The sequence below is a fragment of the Echeneis naucrates genome, chromosome 1, assembly GCF_900963305.1.
Source record: "Echeneis naucrates chromosome 1, fEcheNa1.1, whole genome shotgun sequence".
NCBI classification, from domain to species: domain Eukaryota; kingdom Metazoa; phylum Chordata; class Actinopteri; order Carangiformes; family Echeneidae; genus Echeneis; species Echeneis naucrates.
In genome coordinates, this window is record NC_042511.1 from 11,668,827 (window position 1) to 11,687,285 (window position 18,459).

Here is an 18,459-nt window from a genome sequence, read left to right on the forward strand (position 1 = left end):
GGAAAAAAACGACGGAACCTTGTTGTTGGTCCATGCGGGGAAGGTGTTTCTGTGACGCACCGCTGGGGTGTTTATTTCCGGTGAGAGGCGGAAGTGCAATCAGGGGGCTTGTGGAGGTGACCGAATGGCAGAAACCAGAAATACTGTGGGAATACTGTATTAGCACGGTCCCCGGGGTCAAAGTGAACACGGTGTTTTCATCCGAAACTGCGTACAAACCGAGTCAGCGGCGATGGGAGCTCACCTGGTCCGACGGTACGTCACCGAGACCGACACCGAGCCGGACCCGCTGAAGAAGAGCCCGTTCGACCCGCAGCTCGGCTTCGCAGAGAGGAAGGAGAGAGGTACGTCGGTCCGCTCCAGACTGTGTGTTTACAGCAGCCTGCTTTTCCGTCAACGGCCTTTTTTAGCCCGGTTAGTTCAGCACGTCCATCGTTAGCCGAGTTAGCTTCGTGCTAAGTGGCAGCTAACTGGAGTTAGAGGAGACGTGCTGTCAGCCAAACACATAGCGGCCCCCCACTTTTTATTCCGAGCTAAAAAAAAAAAAAAAGTAGTTCGAACTGACATAACAACAACAATAATGTTCGGAGAAATATTTCGGATGTCAGCTATCAGCCATCTATGTTTGCAACAGCTTCAGGGTCTTACACAAACCATAAGCTATTTATGACATTTTAACATTTAAATGTTCGATCTAAGTTATTTCAGGGTATGTCTGATACATAACTGTGTAATGTTTATCTAACACCTTTTCTTGTACAGTTTTAACATTAAAATAAAAATCCAACGCTGTTTTCATAGAAATGGGCAAATAGTAAACCCACTTTACTATACAACTCCCATATGTCATCATACATAGTTTGTTTCTCTGATGTAATCCCCTCTGTAATTATAAATACGTGTACAGATTAATTACAGTAAGGCTTAGAATAAATGTAGGTTTAGGTCCTTATCTCTGTAAGCACACTGCTCATGTCACCTTTTCACATCTTCTGCTTTTGCGTGAATATAAAACAATCAGGATTGAGATAAAATACATGTTGTTTTCAGCAAATCCTTAAGATTTGAAACATCTAAATCACTTTTGTACGCAAAAGTCGTTGAAAATGTTTTGTGATCTGCTTTCCAGAGATGGTAGCGACCCAGGAGCAGATGAACTTGGCCCAGCTGCCCTTAGAGCAGAGGGACTACTGTGCCCATTATCTCATAAAACTCATGAAGTGTAAGAGGGACAACTGGCCCAACTTCCTGGCCTGCAAACATGAGAGACACGACTGGGATTACTGCGAACACCAGGAGTAAGTATCTACACATCTTTTTATGATGTCAGTCTGTTAATTAATCTACTCTCTTGCACAGACTGACTAAATAATATTTATTAAAATATATATATACTGGCCAAAACAAAACACCTGAAATCCCGGCTGGAACTGTTTCAGTAAAACAAATCAAATTAATGTATTCAAGGTCCACTAAGTGACTTCTGTTTCTGAGGAATATTATGGACTTGTGGACCAAACAGTTCAAGACCTCAATCTTGTTAGGATGATGAAAACGTGGCAACCAATGTTTCATTTTGGAAATGGAACTGAAATCTTAAGGATACCTGGAATTTTATTTTGCCAGCGCACCTGAGGCTCCAAAACACAGTAGTTTAGAGGTTTCATTTGCCAGTATTTTCCTAACAGCACTTAAAACTTGATTATTCATTTCCTGTTTAAAAACATAATCAAATAGTTCTGAGAAGTTGATGATATGCACACACAGTCACTAACAATTAACCCTGTGTTTCTTTGCCTGAAGCTATGTCATGCGCATGAAGGAGTACGAGAGGGAGAGGAGGCTCCAGATGAGGAAGAAGAGAATCGAGGCCAATGCTCAAGCCGCGTAATCAGTACATCCTCGAAATCTTCTCCTTTGTATATATGAGCTGCTGTTCACAATAAACACAGTTTAATCTTCATCACCGTCTTAACAGTGATAAATCATCCAGAAAAGCCATCCATATAAATAACAGCTCCAAAACACTTTATTTCAAGAGTTTAAAATCTCTTCATGAGGGGTCTTAAATTTCAACGTAAAAGTGCAAGTTTTAATTCATTGTAAGGTGTCTAAAGCCAAGCAGTATATCTATGTATATATATAGATATAGATATAGATATAGATATATATAAAAAAAAATCTAAACAATTGAAACTGATTATTCATGCCTGTACAGACCAGTTGTTTTCCTCAGGGTGAATCTCTTCATGTTGAATGTTTCCACTATTCATGCCATTCTCATTCCTGGATATCTCTTTATAACTAAGTGGAGAGAGAAATCTTAACTCGTGGCACAAAACTTGAAGCTCCCTGGCACAAAACTTTGATAAAACCAAAAATATCCTTTTCCTTGACAGACATTGATTCAAATCTAAGAATCACAGAACTACAAAAAAAAAAAAAAAAACAACAACAAATGCTTTTGGTTTACCATTTTTTAATAAATTACTTAAATCACGCCACAAACATTAAATGCTGCCATGGTCTCAGAGTACTGGATATCAAAACTGAATGCATGAATAGTATGAGTTGACGTAAAAGTGGTTGGACGTCTTTCATTATTCACTGTGTGTCTTTAAGGAGGAAACTGCTCTGAGAGCACCAATGCATATTAAGCAGCTAATCAGGGTGGATTTTTTTTTTTTTTTTTGATGGGGTGGGGTCGATTTAAAAAAACAAAAGTAGCACAAGTGTAGTGTTTTATATTTTCAATTAACAAGACAAGGAAGACGGAGGGAGAGAACAATTAAAGGATTTGGTTCCATCAGTCAATCTAGTCAGTGCTACTGTAGAGTTTGCAGGCAAAAAAGGTGTAGGAGGGGCTGCACCCCTTCAGCTAGGGCAGTGAGTACTTGACTGCTACAAGCGGGGAGAGCTGTATAAGTACAATAGTCCTCTACAGGATGAACGGCAGGATGGGTGAGCGGAGTGGTGGGTAGTCACGGAACTCCTTCAGATAGCTGCGGTGCTTCCCCTTTGCCCAGACGGTCATCTGGATGAAGCCCACCAAGGTGAAGAAAGCCACCGGCAGGCACTGCGTCATGACAGTGAAGCCAAGCCAGGAGCCCAGCTGCAACAGGAGAGTGTTAGGCACAGACTGATAACAGCAGAGGGCAGCACCAGATAATCCTGCAGTGTTCAGTAAGTAGCAAAAAGATGCAGCCACATTTGATAAACGAGGTGGACTCATTTCCTAAGCTGCTCAGTTGGTATTATTGACTCTTCGAAAAACTTTGGCTTTTCCCTGCTCTATTTTGAAGGGATGAATATCACGAAAAAAAAAAAAATGCTACCTCATAGGTGTAATTGGGACAGGAGACAAGCAGGAAGATCCAGGTGAAGGGATTCTTGGTTGGATAGGGAATCTTCCTGGTCTTAGAGCCTGGATGAAGATAGATAAAAACGAGCCACCCACTTCTTTCAGTGTTTACATTTTAGCTAAATGATAAAAACATACCAACCACTGAAGAGATCTGAACCCAGTTTAACATGAGAGAAATACTACTAGAAATCATGTTTTCAGGGTCTTTTGAAAAGAACCCAAATAAATATTTAATTGACGATTAGTATTGGCCTGAAAATAGCTAATGAGAACATTACATAAAATGAGCTTAACATTCAGTCAGTGAAAGGTGTGTGCGTGCGTGAGTACCTGGCGGACGGAGGTTCCGGAGAGCAATGTGAATGGAAAAGTTCCCGATCTGACAGAACTGAAATCAAAACAATCACTTCATATAAGTGAATTTATTTCTGAGTGTGTGTTAAAGTCAGGGCTGGTATCTGAGAATGCCATTTGAAAGGAAGTAAGTGACACATTAAACAAGTCTTACCAGGAATATGATGAGGGCCAGTCTTATCTGTTGCTCCCCATAGACTGCAACAAGACAAAATTACAGAACGTATGATTCAAGTAAGTTACAACAGTACACCGGCACAGTAAACTCTGTGATTGGTGTGTGTGTGCTTTGCGTACACTCACTAGGTGGCGTATACAAAGGGTGGTTGATGTAATAGGCCATCCATGCTGCAAAGCCCCAGTAGTATGTACAGTTCTGAAACAGATAAAGCGGCAGGGCTGTTGTCTGCCAGACTTCTTTGTGGTGGTAGAGATAGACTTTTTCACCTTTTATTTTACACACCAAACAACTCATCTTCAGACGTATTGATGTGGGGCAAGAGTTAGCGTAGGACAATGTCTCACCTTAAAGATGTTGCGTAATGGCATTGTTCCATGAGAGAAGCGATGGACGAACAGCGTCTCCAGCAGTCTCTTAACGTAGTGGAAGGAGTGACACATACAGGCGAGACTGGAAAAAGCAGAGACCCCTGAATTAGAAAGAGGAGCCCGCCACAGGGCATCCTGCCAACCAGAACAATGCAGCAATTATATCCTCTTATGTCTGTTTAGATATTGATGATGACTGATATGAAACATCCAGGGCTCAATGAAATATTTTGACCTTTTTGGGAAAAGCGGTTATTTGTTGAATAGATTAAATAAATATAATATAAAAAAATATAAAGAGATACTTGACCAAACCACTGGTGGAAATGATATGTATTCTGTTTTAGTGAGGGTTTATTGAGACACTTACTGTACCACCCAATGTTTACTGGTGGTAAAATCGTATTTGGGTGCGTAGATGAAGGGAACCCTGAAGTAGAACATCAGATAGATGACCAAAGGGCCTGTATACTCCGTCAAAAAGACCTGTCAGGAAGATAATAGGACAGGGTGAGTCAGTTAAACACTAAGAGTGAACTTTACCACAGCCAATTAACCTCCGGATCAGGAGGAAACTTCAGCTCTCGTTTAACCCAGTGGGAAATCTCAATATAACTCTGCTTCATCCAGTTCGCACTCTGATGTATGTGGGTTTGTCAGGACCGCATCTGACATAGTTTCCCATCTATGGATGCCTCTGTGTCGTACTCACCGTGACCCAGCTGATCTGAGCTCCCAGATCTCTGAAGTAGAAGGTTGCTGTAGTTCCCACAGGAAGATGCTGCAAAACATCTTCATCCTTAAGTGACTTCCCCTCTGAAAATCAAAAAGATTCACATTTATGCCCTCTGGAATTAGGATCTAATTGTAGAGAGAACCAGCCCTACATTTCTCTGAGTTATACTGAGAAACCGTCACGCTTGAACCAACTTACTGGGGTCGAGGCGAATGGACTGTCTGGCTGGATACCACTGAGGATCTTAAAAAAAAAAAAAAAAAAAGATAAATTTGTCACATGATAAGTGTTTCTCAAGAGTTCCTTGATCACAAATCAAATTTTTGAGATTTGAGTTGTCTACAGTGAAATGGCACTTACGGCTCTTGTGGAACATAGACTTGATCTCCCCAATAGTAGCATTTGGCTCGACCTACAAATAACACCACAATAATAAGTCAAGGCGCGCACACACACACGCACAGATGATAACCTTGTTTTCCATTGATGATGGAGATTAGTTATATATTTAGCTCTGGCTGTGCCCACACACCACATGGATGTGGGGCTGTTTAACAGCTGGTAGTAAGGTTTCAGAGAACCTCGACAAAAGGACACGCACATAACAACACTGAAAGTACATGACCTTCTTCCAGGTTGCCAACAAAAGCCTAACTACCCCAAATAACCCTCTGCACATCGACACCATCATAGAAGCTAAGACATCTGCATCCGATTTCTCTCAATCCTTCAACACTTGTGACTTCAGTGACAGGTTTCTCATAACAATTTAGCACGAGGCCTATTATTTCCTGGCTGGGTTGGACAAGCAGAGCTGAGATGCTCATGTTTAATGTATACCAAAAGCAGTCACACTGACACTTATGGAACATGCGACACAAGGCACTCTGCATTAATTAACAAGGACAAATTAATTAACAAGGACAAATTTCATTCATGTTTCATCTTTATTAGATGGTAACAAAGGTTGCAAAACACCCCCCCCCCCCCACACACACACTATTTATGGCAGAACAATGAGAAATTATAAACAGGATTAGCCAATTTATATTCTGTGATTGCTCTTCAATTGTACTTTCTCACAGACCATGTGGTCCATGCAGAGACGCTGAAGAAATGCAACACTACATGACCTAGCCCCTGCTCACGTGGGCCAAAGACCACGTGCCATTTTGAGCAGGATGACATCATTGAGAAACCACCACTCTTTGACCCCTCTTTCCCTCCTCTCTTACTACAGGCTTCATTAAGTATTGGGATGGCTGGTCTTTCCATTTTGTACATTCCATACTGACCCTGCTACTTTAAGAATCCAGCCCCCAAAAGGAGCATCTGTCCAGAACCAGATCTATAAACGGTCATGTGTGCCAACAGCCTCATCAAAGGTGTTAAGATTGTAGATGCCCTTACCGTGGAAACACTACTAAGCCACCATCAGGGTATAATAAGGATGGCACCTTATGTGTTGGAGTCTTGAGGCGCAGTCTCGGTAACACCACTGTAAACATGGCTAACGCAACTCAATACACCAACAGTCCTCACACCTGCAATACACTAAACCCTCCTAATGAGACAGCACTGAGCGCTAACAGACTAAAGCCCTGTAAGACTAAAATAACAAAGTGAAGGCCAAGTGCACCCTAGATATACCTGATAAAACTTTAGGCTTAAACATCCCATCAAGATGAACATGGCAAATCCAATAGTGAAACCCTTTAGTACCAAATGTAAACATATTAGGCCATTGGTCAGGATCACATTAGCCAAATAACTATAACGCAAAACTTTCTTGATGGTTAAGTACCATAGGTTCAACAGAGGAAGTGAAGTGAAAACTAAGTTCAGCTTCCACTGATGTTAAATCTCTGCTAAATCTGTCAGCATTACCTTCAAAGATCTACTTTTGAAAACACACTTTCTTCAGTACACCCAGGTGAAAAGTCAGCTCGTATATATCTGCCAAATTAAGTGTGAAACACCTAACCTGGTCACAAGGCATAAAAAAAAAGAAAAGACTCCCATTTTGCTCCACCTAACAAAAAGTAAAGACGTTTTTTCAAGAGAGTGGCCAGGGCAGTGAGCAACTCATTCAATTTAGATGTGGATCTGGATAAATTAATACAAATGAAAAATAAAATTGTTTGAGTTTAGCCTTGATGGAGGTCAGTGCTCTTTAAGCACCTTTCTAAGTTTTCATGAAACATTATGTTTTTGTGTTGCCATTTAGAACACAAGGATCTGTAGTCTTGTGATGCCCCAAACTTCGAATTCAGACTTGTTTTCATGTTAGATTCTTCACCATGAGCATGTCAGTAGAGAGCCTCTTCTCTCAATGTTTAACCATGCAATTCCCTTTTCATCTGAATCTAAATGCACTCCACCAAGTCTGTTTTTTTCCTTTAATCCATCTCTGCTCTTCAGCTGAGAAAAATCTCACGACAAAAATTGGACACTGATCTCGACTATAACAGTTACATGACACATTTTAGTGTCTGTTTACACAAATACATGAATATATGACACAACAAAGTCAATTCTCCAAAGATCCTGGGCAACAATAGAGCATATTTAATTCCTTCTAGACACTTGGAGCTAAATTTCAAAAGCAGGAATCTGTCCAGTTTCCAGGCTTGTGGTTGGTGTCTGGTTAATGTATGGAAGGAGATATCCTTCATACCTCCTACCGGCAGTATTCTGCACCACACCAACAAGCAGGACTGGACACAACCTGCTGCTGAAGGCCAATGTAACCTGGCTGTCACAAATGAGGTAACATGATTAGATAATATACGCTCTTATGATCACAAAGAAACGTACACACACTTTGTGCCCACTCTCTCCAAAGTGCTGTAGTAGGAAAAAAAACAGGTGCAGCTCCCACAATATCACAAAAATATTGGTGGAGTTGTAATGCCATGTATTGTCAGATCCATCCGTTAAATCTCCAACCTTCACAAGTGCAACTTTTGCTTCAGGGCTGTCACTTTGATTCCTGTGCTTGTGTCTGTATCTGTGTGTGTCAAAGACCCACTTCCTTACTAAGACAACTGAACCCAGCGGTGTTGTGTTATATGTGTGAAAGTGATCTCATTAGCACTGAGACTTACACTCACACAGCTACACACCCACTGACAGTAAGGGCTAGAAAATGCCTGACGCACATGCATGCAGGCGCTTTGCAGTAGTACAGGGCCAAACTTGGTGCTCCCATTGCATTTATGAAAATATTCAGGCACAACAGTAATTGAATGCGGTCTTTGAAAAGACTTGTAATGGAGATGAAGTTATTGCTGCAGGACTTAAATTGAATAAAAAGGTATAATTTGTGATGAATAAACGAAGAGAAGAAATAAGTTCTTACCTTATCCAGGAAGCAGAGCTTGTCCTTTGTTTTGGCATCCAGTATCTCCACCTCAAAGAAAACAACAGCCTTTTTAGCTTTTTTAGCAGGTTTGCGTTTGACGGGACCTTGAGCTGGCAAAGGGGGAACCATTGCTGCGCCATTAGCCAGCTTTTTACCGCTGGTAGCCTCTAGTGCTAGGGCATCCATGTCCACAGTCCTCCTCCCTCACTCTGTATTCCTTTCACTCTTCTTCTTGGTTCCTCTTGTCACTCTTCACCTCTTGACTGTCTCAGCTCCACACCAAGAGAGGGGTAGCACTCAGCTGTGGAAATAAATCTGTCTCCCTGCCTCCTGCTCGTCTGCCCCTCCCTCTTCTTCCTCTCCTCTCATTCTCTCACTCTCCCTCCCTCTTTGCCCCTCTCTCATTCCTCCACTTCTGGCACGCTGCTTTATTTAACTGCCAGCCGACCCCTGGAGCGCAGACATATACCACATGTGTGGGCACAGTTCCATATGAAGGAATGACCAGTGTCCCTCTTGCAAACTGTCCACTGTAGATCATCTGTGTATGACGGAAGCTTCTAGAGCACTTGACGACCTTATATTAGCGCCGCAGTTACTTGGATTTGAAATATAACCCCTCCCTAAAAAAAGACAACTGAGGGCCACTGACACCTATCTACCCCGGCTAAGTGGGGAAAAAGGAAGGAAGGTATTAAGAAGAACAGTAGCTTTTCTTTCCTTCTTTGACCCTCCTCCTGCTCAAACCCTTAAATAAAAATGTCTGCTGCTTCATCTGCATCACCAGCCCTCTCACTCGAGTCTTTTGTTCACAATACAATGTCAATCAATCAGCTACTATGTGTGTTGGTGACTGGTCTGTTTGTTTGGTTTGTTTCATTACAAACCTGTAAGATCCACTTCAGGGACTCACACACCCATAAATTCTACAATGCGTTTTTACCAAACAGATGGGGAGTTGCCCTTTCCTGCCACCAAGGGATGATAATGCTGAGGGCTTAACTTGGGGAATGCCCCTTCGTGAAGCCAGCTCCCACCCCCACCCCTCCTCTAGACTCTGTGAGAGACGGGGTGTAATTCCCCATTATGAATGAAAGACATTTATTCACAAGTCGCAGTGTAATTTTCTATTTAGAAACTTGACTGAATGAATGCATGCATTTCTAAATTTTATCCTACAGGTGAAGATGGAATGTATTTAGATTCATTTGCAATTTTTAAAACTTAAAACTAATAATAAAATGGGCTGCCAAATTGCTGTGCAAAGGAAACCTTCATGTAGCAGGACACATGACACTGCAGTTGAGACATAGGGGAAATAAACCCAGTGGGTCTTCGAGGTGCCAGGCATACCCACTGCCACTGTACCTCCCCCTACTCTTCTATATAAAGTCTCTGTCTGGCAGTCATAGACTATCACGGTAATGGACACTGGGGTGAGAACAACACGGAGTAAAATAAGGGTTTATTGTGACCTTGGACAACTTCTTCACTAGTTTAACTGCACCTCCTGTCTGAAGGTAAGAGAGCACTTTTTTAAATGTTTAGAGTTTGTTTGTGTTTAGAGTTTATTGGGCAACTTGGAAATGCTTAATTGGTTGCACGCACTGTCAGAGAGTGATGATTAGTCAATGCAACAGTAAGGCAAATCACTGTGGAAGTAATGCAGCTCTCTGGTGCTATCTGCTGTAAGTGCAACGAAACTGTGAACAAACTGGTCAATTTATCTGAATGAAAAATACCTTCATTTTCATTCAAGCATATTATCAACATTGTGAACTATGACAAAATTATTATTTAGCTTTATTGTGTATTCCTGGTCAACTTTAACTTGATCTCTTGCGTGTAGGATGCATTAGAAGTGATCTCAGACGGCATTTGTTTGCAGCCATGTGAGGGTTTCCAACATAGTCTACACTGATCATGGTTGCCAGTCATAGGCCACACCCATTTGTGACTTCCATTTGCATACCTGTTGAAGCCAATACTGTAAGTATTGAATAATACTTTCATCATCTCACTTGCGTAAAAACCTTTGGACCCCGTTCACTGCAAAGTCAAAAACTTCTACTGTGTTGTATTTTGGGTTAATGTCTACCTAAATTTGTGTTTCCAAATATACTGATGATCTGTGGTCAGTGGTATTGATTTGGTTGGCCTGGTTTTATTTTAAAATTGGATCATTTTGATAAATCGTAACTCTAATAGTCACACAGTAGCTTTCAAAAGCTTACAGGTTAACCGGTGTGAAATGCATCAAAGAACATCACCACAGAGGTGAGTTAAGTAATGATTTCATTCACAATGTTGATTGAGGGTTTAAAAAGTATAACAATTTAATTTGTTACAAATTGGAGTTCAAATTTAAGAGTGTATTCATCATTTTGATTATATTTTCATCAGCTTTGTTCTTCAGCCTCTGATCACATCATATTTTAATGTGGCTTAGCTGCGCAGAGCTGTCGACATAGAGGAGGGCACGGGGAGCAACTGCTGGTTGGGTCAGTTTCTGTCAGACTGCTCCAGATCCTGTCTGATGGGTTTTTAGGTGCCAGAGAAAGTAACACAGTGGGTAAGTAGCATAAGTTTCTAGTTTTTTTTTATACCAATATGTACTTACAACACTTCCCAAGGGGGGAGTGACTGATTTAAGAATCACACCAAAGCCATGAGGGTTTGATTGATTTAGTTTGCGCACTTGACTTTTCATCGGCATTATTAGGTAACAACAAGATTAAAAAAAAAAAAACAAAAAAAAAAAAACGCCATGAGTCACTCCAGCCAGAGATGTTTGAGCTTTGTGCTACTCAGAGAGATAAGCCTCTATCTTACACACGGCTGACCAAGCACCAATAAAAGGCGCAAGTATAAATCAACACATATGTGGGGGCATCTTTAACTTTCCGGGATAATAGTAAATGGTCAATGCGTTTCAATCAGCTGCCCTGTACAGGAGGCCACCACAGCCCGTGACAGGCGGTGGAGCTGCAGCATGCCGCCCCAAATGTCCGTGTTTCAGCTCCACATCTGACTCTTCTGGAGCAGTTATCACTCGGAGGGTTCCCACTGATTTTCTGAGTCGGTCTGACATAATAAATGCTAGCTCCATACAGAGCCCCATTCAGGGTTCAATTTCACGATCACTACTCACCTCGTAGTGCTTCATCTTGGCAGTTTGCAGCCCCCTTCCTTAATGCCACGGATGAGTGACGGAGCAGCGTCCAATCAGAGGAGTGATGTACCGCTGCTGAGGTCACGGTGGGCGGGCCCTGTGAGCCTTTCTCAGCCAATCAGAATGGGTGAAAAAATCACACCAATACGCTCCAAGCCAGACGTCGTCCAATGAAATTTGAGGAAACGAAGAGGTCGAGGCAAAGAGGATTTTTTCATGTTCACAGGTCCGACCACATTTTTGTTTAATAAAGAAGCGACAGAAACGAGACAGTTTGTTTAGTCTGAATCCCAAGCTTTCTTTCTCTTGGTTTTATTCTACAACTACATTTTTTAACTGTCACATTTTATTCTTGTGACCACTGTTGTGTCCCTTTGTGTAAGCCTTTCTACAAAAATAATACACACACACAGTAACATAATAACAAAACAGCACATTGCAAAGACAAAAATAAGAACTAAATACAGAATGATATATTTGCACATTTGTTTTTTGTTCATATTTCCATCACCCTTTCTCTATAAAAGGCCAGGCTATATGTCACCAATATATCAATATTCTGCCACTGGCAGAATATATGTCCCTCTGGTTTTTCACTCAATATGTACATATACAGGACTCTCACTGGGACACCCTAAGGAATAAACAATTGTTAGGGATGTTAAACGTACTGAAATACTGAAAGGGGTTTTGTTAGCGCTCCACCCCCCCGCCCCCCCCCAAAAAAAAGAAGAAAAAAAAGTGTACTGACTTGGGTGGGTCCTCAGGGCTTCTCACGTGGGTAGTAAGAAATGAACTGCCATCACATCTCCCAACAATTGAAAAACTGGTTCTGTTTCATTTGACACATGGGACCATCCCTTGCAAATTGATTTATTACTATTCTTTTTTTCCCTTGCTCTTCTTTCCATGTAGAATTACCCAAAGTATGTGTCTTAAAAGTGTGTGACTCATTCAAGGTTTTCTTCTCCTTCTGTTCCCAGTAACTTCTAAGAACACTTACAATGTAATACTGCAGGTTTTACCTGTCACAACACATCTATGGCAGACAGGCATTTTGTAGAGTCAGCTAAAGCGGTGCCTTCAAGAACAAGCACAGCATTTAATTTTGATTTAATTTGTTTTCTTGTTGCGTTACACAATCCAATCCATGCAAAAACAACTGAACAAAATATGTGTGCCAAGGTACACGTTTAATTCCCTGTTTCTTCCTTTGCAACCAAAATGCTCTCACTAAAATTACTTTCAAATGTTATGTCATAGTGATCTAAGTTTACAGGAGAGTGTGGTGAATGTGGAAACACAGTGAAATATATGAGATTATTCTGTGTGACCTTGACCCTCAAGTGGAACAGTGTTCAGCCATACATGTCCCTGTTGCGCGCCTCCGACAGTATGCAGGGGATTTAGTTGTCTCCAATCTGGGCCAAGGCCAGGCAAAACAGAAGCTGCTGCCAGCAGCCAATCCACATTCCCACTGCTGTGGGAAAGGCCAATGAGTTTGGTTACTTTTGTTGCAGTTTTTTTTTCCTCCTTAGATTGCGCAATAACAATAGTTTATTTTGTCGATTGTAGTTTATCCGTTGTTTGTTGCATTCGTTGTTTTTTGCTTGTGTTCGGATCCGATAGAGGCCAGTCTGTCAGCATGGTCCATAGGAGCAGTGCCTTTTCGTCTCTCCGCAGAAAGCACGCACAGTAAAATTCATGGTGGTAATACATGTTGGCTCACCTCACGAAGACAACTTTTTTGTGCTTTTTTTTTTTGTTTGTTTGTTTTTTTGCAGTTTTTTAGGCGAAGAGGAGCCCCCGTGTGATCATGAATAGTGCTATCTCCGATTGCGCCTGAAGGCAGCGCGGGGCGCCGCGCCTTGTGGGCGTGTCTCCGCCGCCCGTCACAGTTGAGACAGTTCAGGCTTTCTGTGGAAACCTCTGGAAGTTTCCACGGCCTTTAAAAGAAAATACCCGGGGAGAAGGCGGACCACCGACCGACGGGCGAGCTCGGCTCCTGAGCAGCTTTCACACTCACCCGGACGAGGCACTGCGTGCTCGAAATGGGGAAAGATTACTACGACATTTTGGGAATCAAGAAAGGAGCGTCAGAGGACGATATAAAGAAAGCTTACCGTAAGCAGGCGCTGCGCTTTCACCCCGACAAAAACAAGTCACCGGGGGCCGAGGAGAAATTCAAAGAGGTTGCTGAAGCTTACGACGTTTTGAGTGACCCACAGAAAAAGGACATTTATGATCGCTTTGGTGAAGAAGGTAAGATTTTTCAAACTAATTCCACTGAGCAATTATTTGGGTGGGTTAATTTGACAATGGTGGAGGTTTTTTTTTTTGGGGGGGGGACTTAAACAAAACGTGAAGACGTGGACGGGCCGAAACATAAGTGTTGACTACTGTGCACGTCATGGCGGTCCCAGCTCCGCTGTCAGTCAGCCCGGACTGGCGGTTGGGCCAGAAAAGGCGAGGCGAGATGGCTGTGGTAAGAACAGAAAGGAGCGGGGAAACACCACAATTAAATACTTTTTAAAATCTCCTTTTATTCAAATTTAAAGTAAGCATTTTCTATACATGTCGCATCTTCACCCTCTCCTTAAATGTGTAAGTAGATGAGAGTCTCCAGCTTTAGATAAACTTCCGGTTTTAACTTGAGAGCTAAACTTTTGATTGGATGGAAGAAAAGTCCTCAGTACGTCAGCGGATGGGTTACCACGGCAACAGTACATTTAGAATCAACACGGCACGTGTTTTCACATCGACATCACTATTAAACAGTGCAGGTCACACACACACACACACACACACACACATCATATATATATATATGAATAACGAAATCGCCTTTATTCTCTGTATGAATCCTGGGTGTTACTTTGATAAGAATGTTTCCTCCAAACAGTCCGATGATCAGTGACTCTCTGGCTGACAAACACCGTAGCAGCTGCCAGTTCAAGGTTTCACAGGTCCGTGTAACATCTGTTAAGGTGGTGTCAGTACACAGTGGAGTTGGGAGTGCTCATTATTTCCTGCTGCCTGAACGGCAGAGTTAACATCGTTAAAAGTACTGCATTCATTTCGGTGTAGTCTGGATTGATTTGTTGTCCCATTGGGAGCAGTGGCATGGAGGGTACGGCTGGTAGTAAGCTCTGCTGCGGTTCTTGTCATTAGCTGTATGACAATTGATAAACGTGATTTATTTTTTTTTGCATCAAAACATAATAAAAATGCGCGCCTTTAAGTTAACTTCACAAGATTATTTTGAAAAACTAGCTTCTATTTATTTAGCTTTTTTGGTGGGGACATAGAGGTAACTAACGTGGAAGATCCCAAAATGAATGTTGAATTACTGATCATAGCATTGCTACATTTTACCTCAGCACTAATTTCAAACATGACATGTGATAAACTATAGGTACAGAAATGCATTTTTGAATATTAGATCGGACTTTATGTTAAGTAAATTCATGTGTTCCTCATGAATTACAGCCATCTGCCTGTACAAATAAAAAGAACACATTATGGGGATGTACAACGCACAAAGATTCACTCCTTTTTTGTGATTACTAATCTAACAGATTGTTTCTTTCACTAAGGTCTGAAAGGCGGAGGACCCTCAGGAGGAGGCAGCGGTGGTGGTCCTGGTACTTTCAGCTACACCTTCCAGGGCGACCCTCATGCCATCTTCGCAGAGTTCTTTGGTGGACGTAACCCTTTCGAACAGTTCTTTGGTGGCCGCAACGGGGGCATGGATGAGGACATGGACACCGATGACCCATTTGCTCGCTTTGGGATGGGGGGTGGGGGAATGGGTGGGTTCCCCCGCTCCTTCAGCACTGGTATGGGAGGAATGGGTGGCCACAGTAGCATTGTGAAGAAGCAGCAGGACCCCCCAATAGTCCGTGATCTGCCAGTGACCTTGGAGGAAGTTCTGTCAGGTTGCATCAAGAAAATGAAGATCTCTCGTAAAAGACTAAACCCTGATGGGCAAACTGTAAGGACAGAAGATAAAATCCTTGAGGTGCAGATAAAGAAAGGATGGAAGGAGGGCACCAAAATTACATTTCCTAAGGAGGGGGACGAAACTCCAAGAAACATTCCAGCTGATGTGGTCTTTGTATTGAAAGACAAGCAACATCCCGTGTTTAAGCGTAACGGTTCTGACATCATTTACACAGCCAAGATTTCACTAAGAGATGTAAGTTAACATTGGTACTCACTTGGTAACTTAATAGTTCTATAAAGTCTTGCAATTTATGATCTTAACTGATGGGATCTTCTCTGTTTTCACTTCCATCAGGCCTTATGTGGCTGCATAGTCAATGCACCCACACTGGAAGGTAGAACAGTAACCGTGTCGACAACAGATATCGTGCATCCAGGGATGAAGCGGCGGGTCAGTGGTGAGGGGCTGCCTTATCACAAAAGACCTGATCGTCGAGGTGACCTAATTGTGGACTACGAGGTCAAGTTCCCAGAAAGGCTCAGTCAGAGTGCACGGGACACCATCGCTCAGGTCCTCCCTCGATCTTGAGCAAGACAAAATGTCAGGACTTGATAACACTGCCAACACTTTTATTTTGTCAATCATTGCATGGATGTTCATGTGGAGGTTAAAATAACACTGAACACACAAGGCCAGACTCCTGGTATAAATCCTCCTGCGTGTACACAATCACCCAAAGTGTAAATAACAACAGGGGAAAATGCTCATTATGAATGAGTGCATTTTCACAGTGCTAGAATGTAAATATGAACTATGCTTTCTAGTATTTGGTTTACTTAATAGATTATATTTTGATGAGAAAAGTGTATAATAATATATAACATGCTTTATTCTGTGGGAATTTTTGTTGGTAATAAAGGCTCTGTTTTACAAAGATGTTTTCGTATTTAATTGCGTAATGATTGATCAGTTGCACTTTAAGTGCAATCTGATGGAGAAAAGATTCCGACACTGAGAAACCTTTTCTTTCAGGACACAATGAAAGATTTTATATTTTATACCAACAATCCGGAGAAACCGTTGTTGGGGAACTGATGTTGTAGCAAAAGGCCAAACTTATTACCGTACAGAATTTCCAACCATAGGTAGTAGTAAAGTAAAATTAATTGCTCAAAGGGCTTTTAACAGTGACTTTCAACTTAATAATAATTGTTAGTATCTCTCCTCCATTTACAAGCATGGAGTTAAACTCAAGTAAAATCAATTTGGAATATATTTACTCACATTTTCTCTGCAGTGGGTGAATTTCTGCCATTTCGTCACACTTATTTCCTCCATTACTTTATTAGCTACAGGCGATCGTTCATGCCATTTCTGTACTGAGCTCCACTGTGATTTCACAATCCTGACATAATGCCTTTTGCTTTAATAGTTATCTGTTTTCAGGTCACAGGGATTCTGAAGCCAATCCCATCCAATGCTCCAGGTGAGGGCAGATACACACTGGACAGGTTACCATCACAGGGCCGACATACAGAGACAGAAACCAACAACCACTCAGGCACACTCAGACCTACAGACACCCAAACATGCATGGCTTCTGACAGTGGGAGGAAACCTGAGTACATGGAGGGAGAACATGCAGTTTATAGACTCTGTTTCATAAATACACTTGTGGGACTCTAAATCTTCTGTTTTATGTCAAAACTGATAGTTTATGCCATGTAATAGTAGCTTGACATAATTTCTTTTAGTATTATTCAGTTTGTGAACTTAACTGAAAACACTTAACTCACACTGCTCAGTCTATCTTAATGATCACAGATAATCTGTGAGAAGACAATTCAGACAATAAATGTACATATAGAGAGAGCCAGTAGACTAAAGAGGGTTGTAGTTTCTGAAACAGGAGTTTCTAGTTAGGTCTAACATCAATAACAAAATAATACTACAAAGGCAGCTGGCTGAGTGTAATTTATTAAATGTTTCAACTTGGCTGTAAACCTGTTCATTTCTGCATTATGTTGGGCACCTTTTTAGAAGATTTTAATACTGGAAAACCAAATGCACTCTCTGATGTGTGAGGTGAGGTCTAATGCTGTTTGAAAACCTAAAATCAGTAATACTGAGCCTTCAGGTTTCCATCCTAACTTAAATCAAACTTAAATCTATATAAAGCAAAATGAGCCTGATTTGTTGACAAAAGTATGCTTTGCTTTATGAAAAAGCCATCAGGCTGTCTGCTGATACCCATGACACAATCAGCAGACCACTTGTTGAGTTTTATATTGCCCTGCAGCTTCTTGTCTTGAAGATGCACTGAGGCATGCAGGGGGGAAGACCGTGAACAATAAACATACTGTAAACACTGAGGGGCTCATACTGTATCACAAAAAATTAGATGGATCTTCAGAGCGGGGCGAAAGGGACTGCAGATCTACATTATACCGCGAATTCTCGGTTAGAAACAATTTGTTAAAGAGGCATAGCGAAGCTGAACCACTGATCACACAGTCTGGATAAAAACAAGCAACATCTTTGTAACTTTTCTACATCTTCCGGGTGCTCATGTGTTCGGGAACTTTAGCAGATTTCTGTATTTTTCTCTGATATTTTTTCACCTAGATAAGGAATGAAGAATCTTTGTGCTGTCATGTTTTGTTGCTTCTCAGGTGAGCTTTTGTGTGTCTGCGTGTGCATATATACATTACATGTATGTGCATATATATATGTAATATCAAATGTGACTTTTTATTAAGCAGACAGGTGCTCTCAATGGCATACAAAATATATTTTTCTTTCAAAATCCATTGTAATAGTTTACTCAACAGAAACGTCATGATGAAATGTTGAAAGAATTAACAAAGGGTGTGGTGACAGCCATTGGAATGAACAGCTCACTGCATGTAAAGGATATGATGTAAAATTAACTTTGATAACTTCCGTAAGCCTAAATATGTATTAGATTGAAGCT

At 41.5% G+C, this 18,459-nt stretch overlaps 3 protein-coding genes across 6 annotated transcripts; 2 read left to right on the forward strand and 1 right to left on the reverse strand.

Moving 5' to 3' along the window:
* The first annotated feature begins 81 nt into the window (after window positions 1-81).
* ndufb7 (NADH:ubiquinone oxidoreductase subunit B7) lies at window positions 82-1,963 on the forward strand. Its single transcript, XM_029503403.1, has 3 exons — window positions 82-344; window positions 1,130-1,298; window positions 1,804-1,963. Exons 1-3 carry the CDS (start codon window positions 233-235, stop codon window positions 1,889-1,891), a joined length of 369 nt encoding a protein of 122 aa, XP_029359263.1. The 5' UTR covers window positions 82-232; the 3' UTR covers window positions 1,892-1,963.
* A 653-nt stretch (window positions 1,964-2,616) lies between these two features.
* On the reverse strand, window positions 2,617-11,739 carry tecrb (trans-2,3-enoyl-CoA reductase b). Of its 4 annotated transcripts, none has more exons than XM_029502109.1 (12): window positions 11,519-11,739; window positions 8,365-8,415; window positions 5,364-5,415; window positions 5,202-5,246; window positions 4,980-5,083; window positions 4,638-4,753; window positions 4,244-4,349; window positions 4,016-4,094; window positions 3,873-3,916; window positions 3,695-3,752; window positions 3,336-3,424; window positions 2,617-3,112 (listed from the first exon to the last, which is right to left on the reverse strand). In XM_029502109.1, the coding sequence occupies exons 1-12, from the start codon at window positions 11,531-11,533 to the stop codon at window positions 2,939-2,941; spliced, it is 933 nt and encodes a 310-aa protein (XP_029357969.1). In that variant the 5' UTR covers window positions 11,534-11,739; the 3' UTR covers window positions 2,617-2,938. The 4 variants fall into 4 exon arrangements, with proteins under 4 accessions (XP_029357969.1, XP_029358054.1, XP_029357804.1 ...); XM_029502194.1 differs by having other exon boundaries at window positions 4,022-4,094; window positions 11,519-11,734; XM_029501944.1 differs by lacking the exon at window positions 11,519-11,739 and having other exon boundaries at window positions 8,365-8,741.
* Window positions 10,484-16,416, forward strand: dnajb1b (DnaJ heat shock protein family (Hsp40) member B1b). The gene is made up of 5 exons (XM_029502318.1): window positions 10,484-10,644; window positions 10,817-10,939; window positions 13,324-13,801; window positions 15,136-15,737; window positions 15,840-16,416. The coding sequence occupies exons 3-5, from the start codon at window positions 13,591-13,593 to the stop codon at window positions 16,071-16,073; spliced, it is 1,047 nt and encodes a 348-aa protein (XP_029358178.1). The 5' UTR covers window positions 10,484-10,644; window positions 10,817-10,939; window positions 13,324-13,590; the 3' UTR covers window positions 16,074-16,416.
* The last annotated feature ends 2,043 nt before the right edge of the window (window positions 16,417-18,459 follow it).

Coding starts and splice junctions, on each gene's coding strand:
- tecrb (XM_029501944.1), bottom strand. CDS start 8,553: ATGGATGCCCTAGCACTAGAGGCTACCAGCGGTAAAAAGCTGGCTAAT. Junction 5,247..5,363: donor GTCTATGTTCCACAAGAGCC/GTAAGTGCCATT, acceptor TTTTTTTTTAAG/ATCCTCAGTGGTATCCAGCC. Junction 4,350..4,637: donor AGTAAACATTGGGTGGTACA/GTAAGTGTCTCA, acceptor TGCTTTTTCCAG/TCTCGCCTGTATGTGTCACT.
- dnajb1b (XM_029502318.1), top strand. CDS start 13,591: ATGGGGAAAGATTACTACGACATTTTGGGAATCAAGAAAGGAGCGTCA. Junction 13,802..15,135: donor TGATCGCTTTGGTGAAGAAG/GTAAGATTTTTC, acceptor TCTTTCACTAAG/GTCTGAAAGGCGGAGGACCC. Junction 15,738..15,839: donor CCAAGATTTCACTAAGAGAT/GTAAGTTAACAT, acceptor CACTTCCATCAG/GCCTTATGTGGCTGCATAGT.
- ndufb7 (XM_029503403.1), top strand. CDS start 233: ATGGGAGCTCACCTGGTCCGACGGTACGTCACCGAGACCGACACCGAG. Junction 345..1,129: donor CGCAGAGAGGAAGGAGAGAG/GTACGTCGGTCC, acceptor TCTGCTTTCCAG/AGATGGTAGCGACCCAGGAG. Junction 1,299..1,803: donor GATTACTGCGAACACCAGGA/GTAAGTATCTAC, acceptor CTTTGCCTGAAG/CTATGTCATGCGCATGAAGG.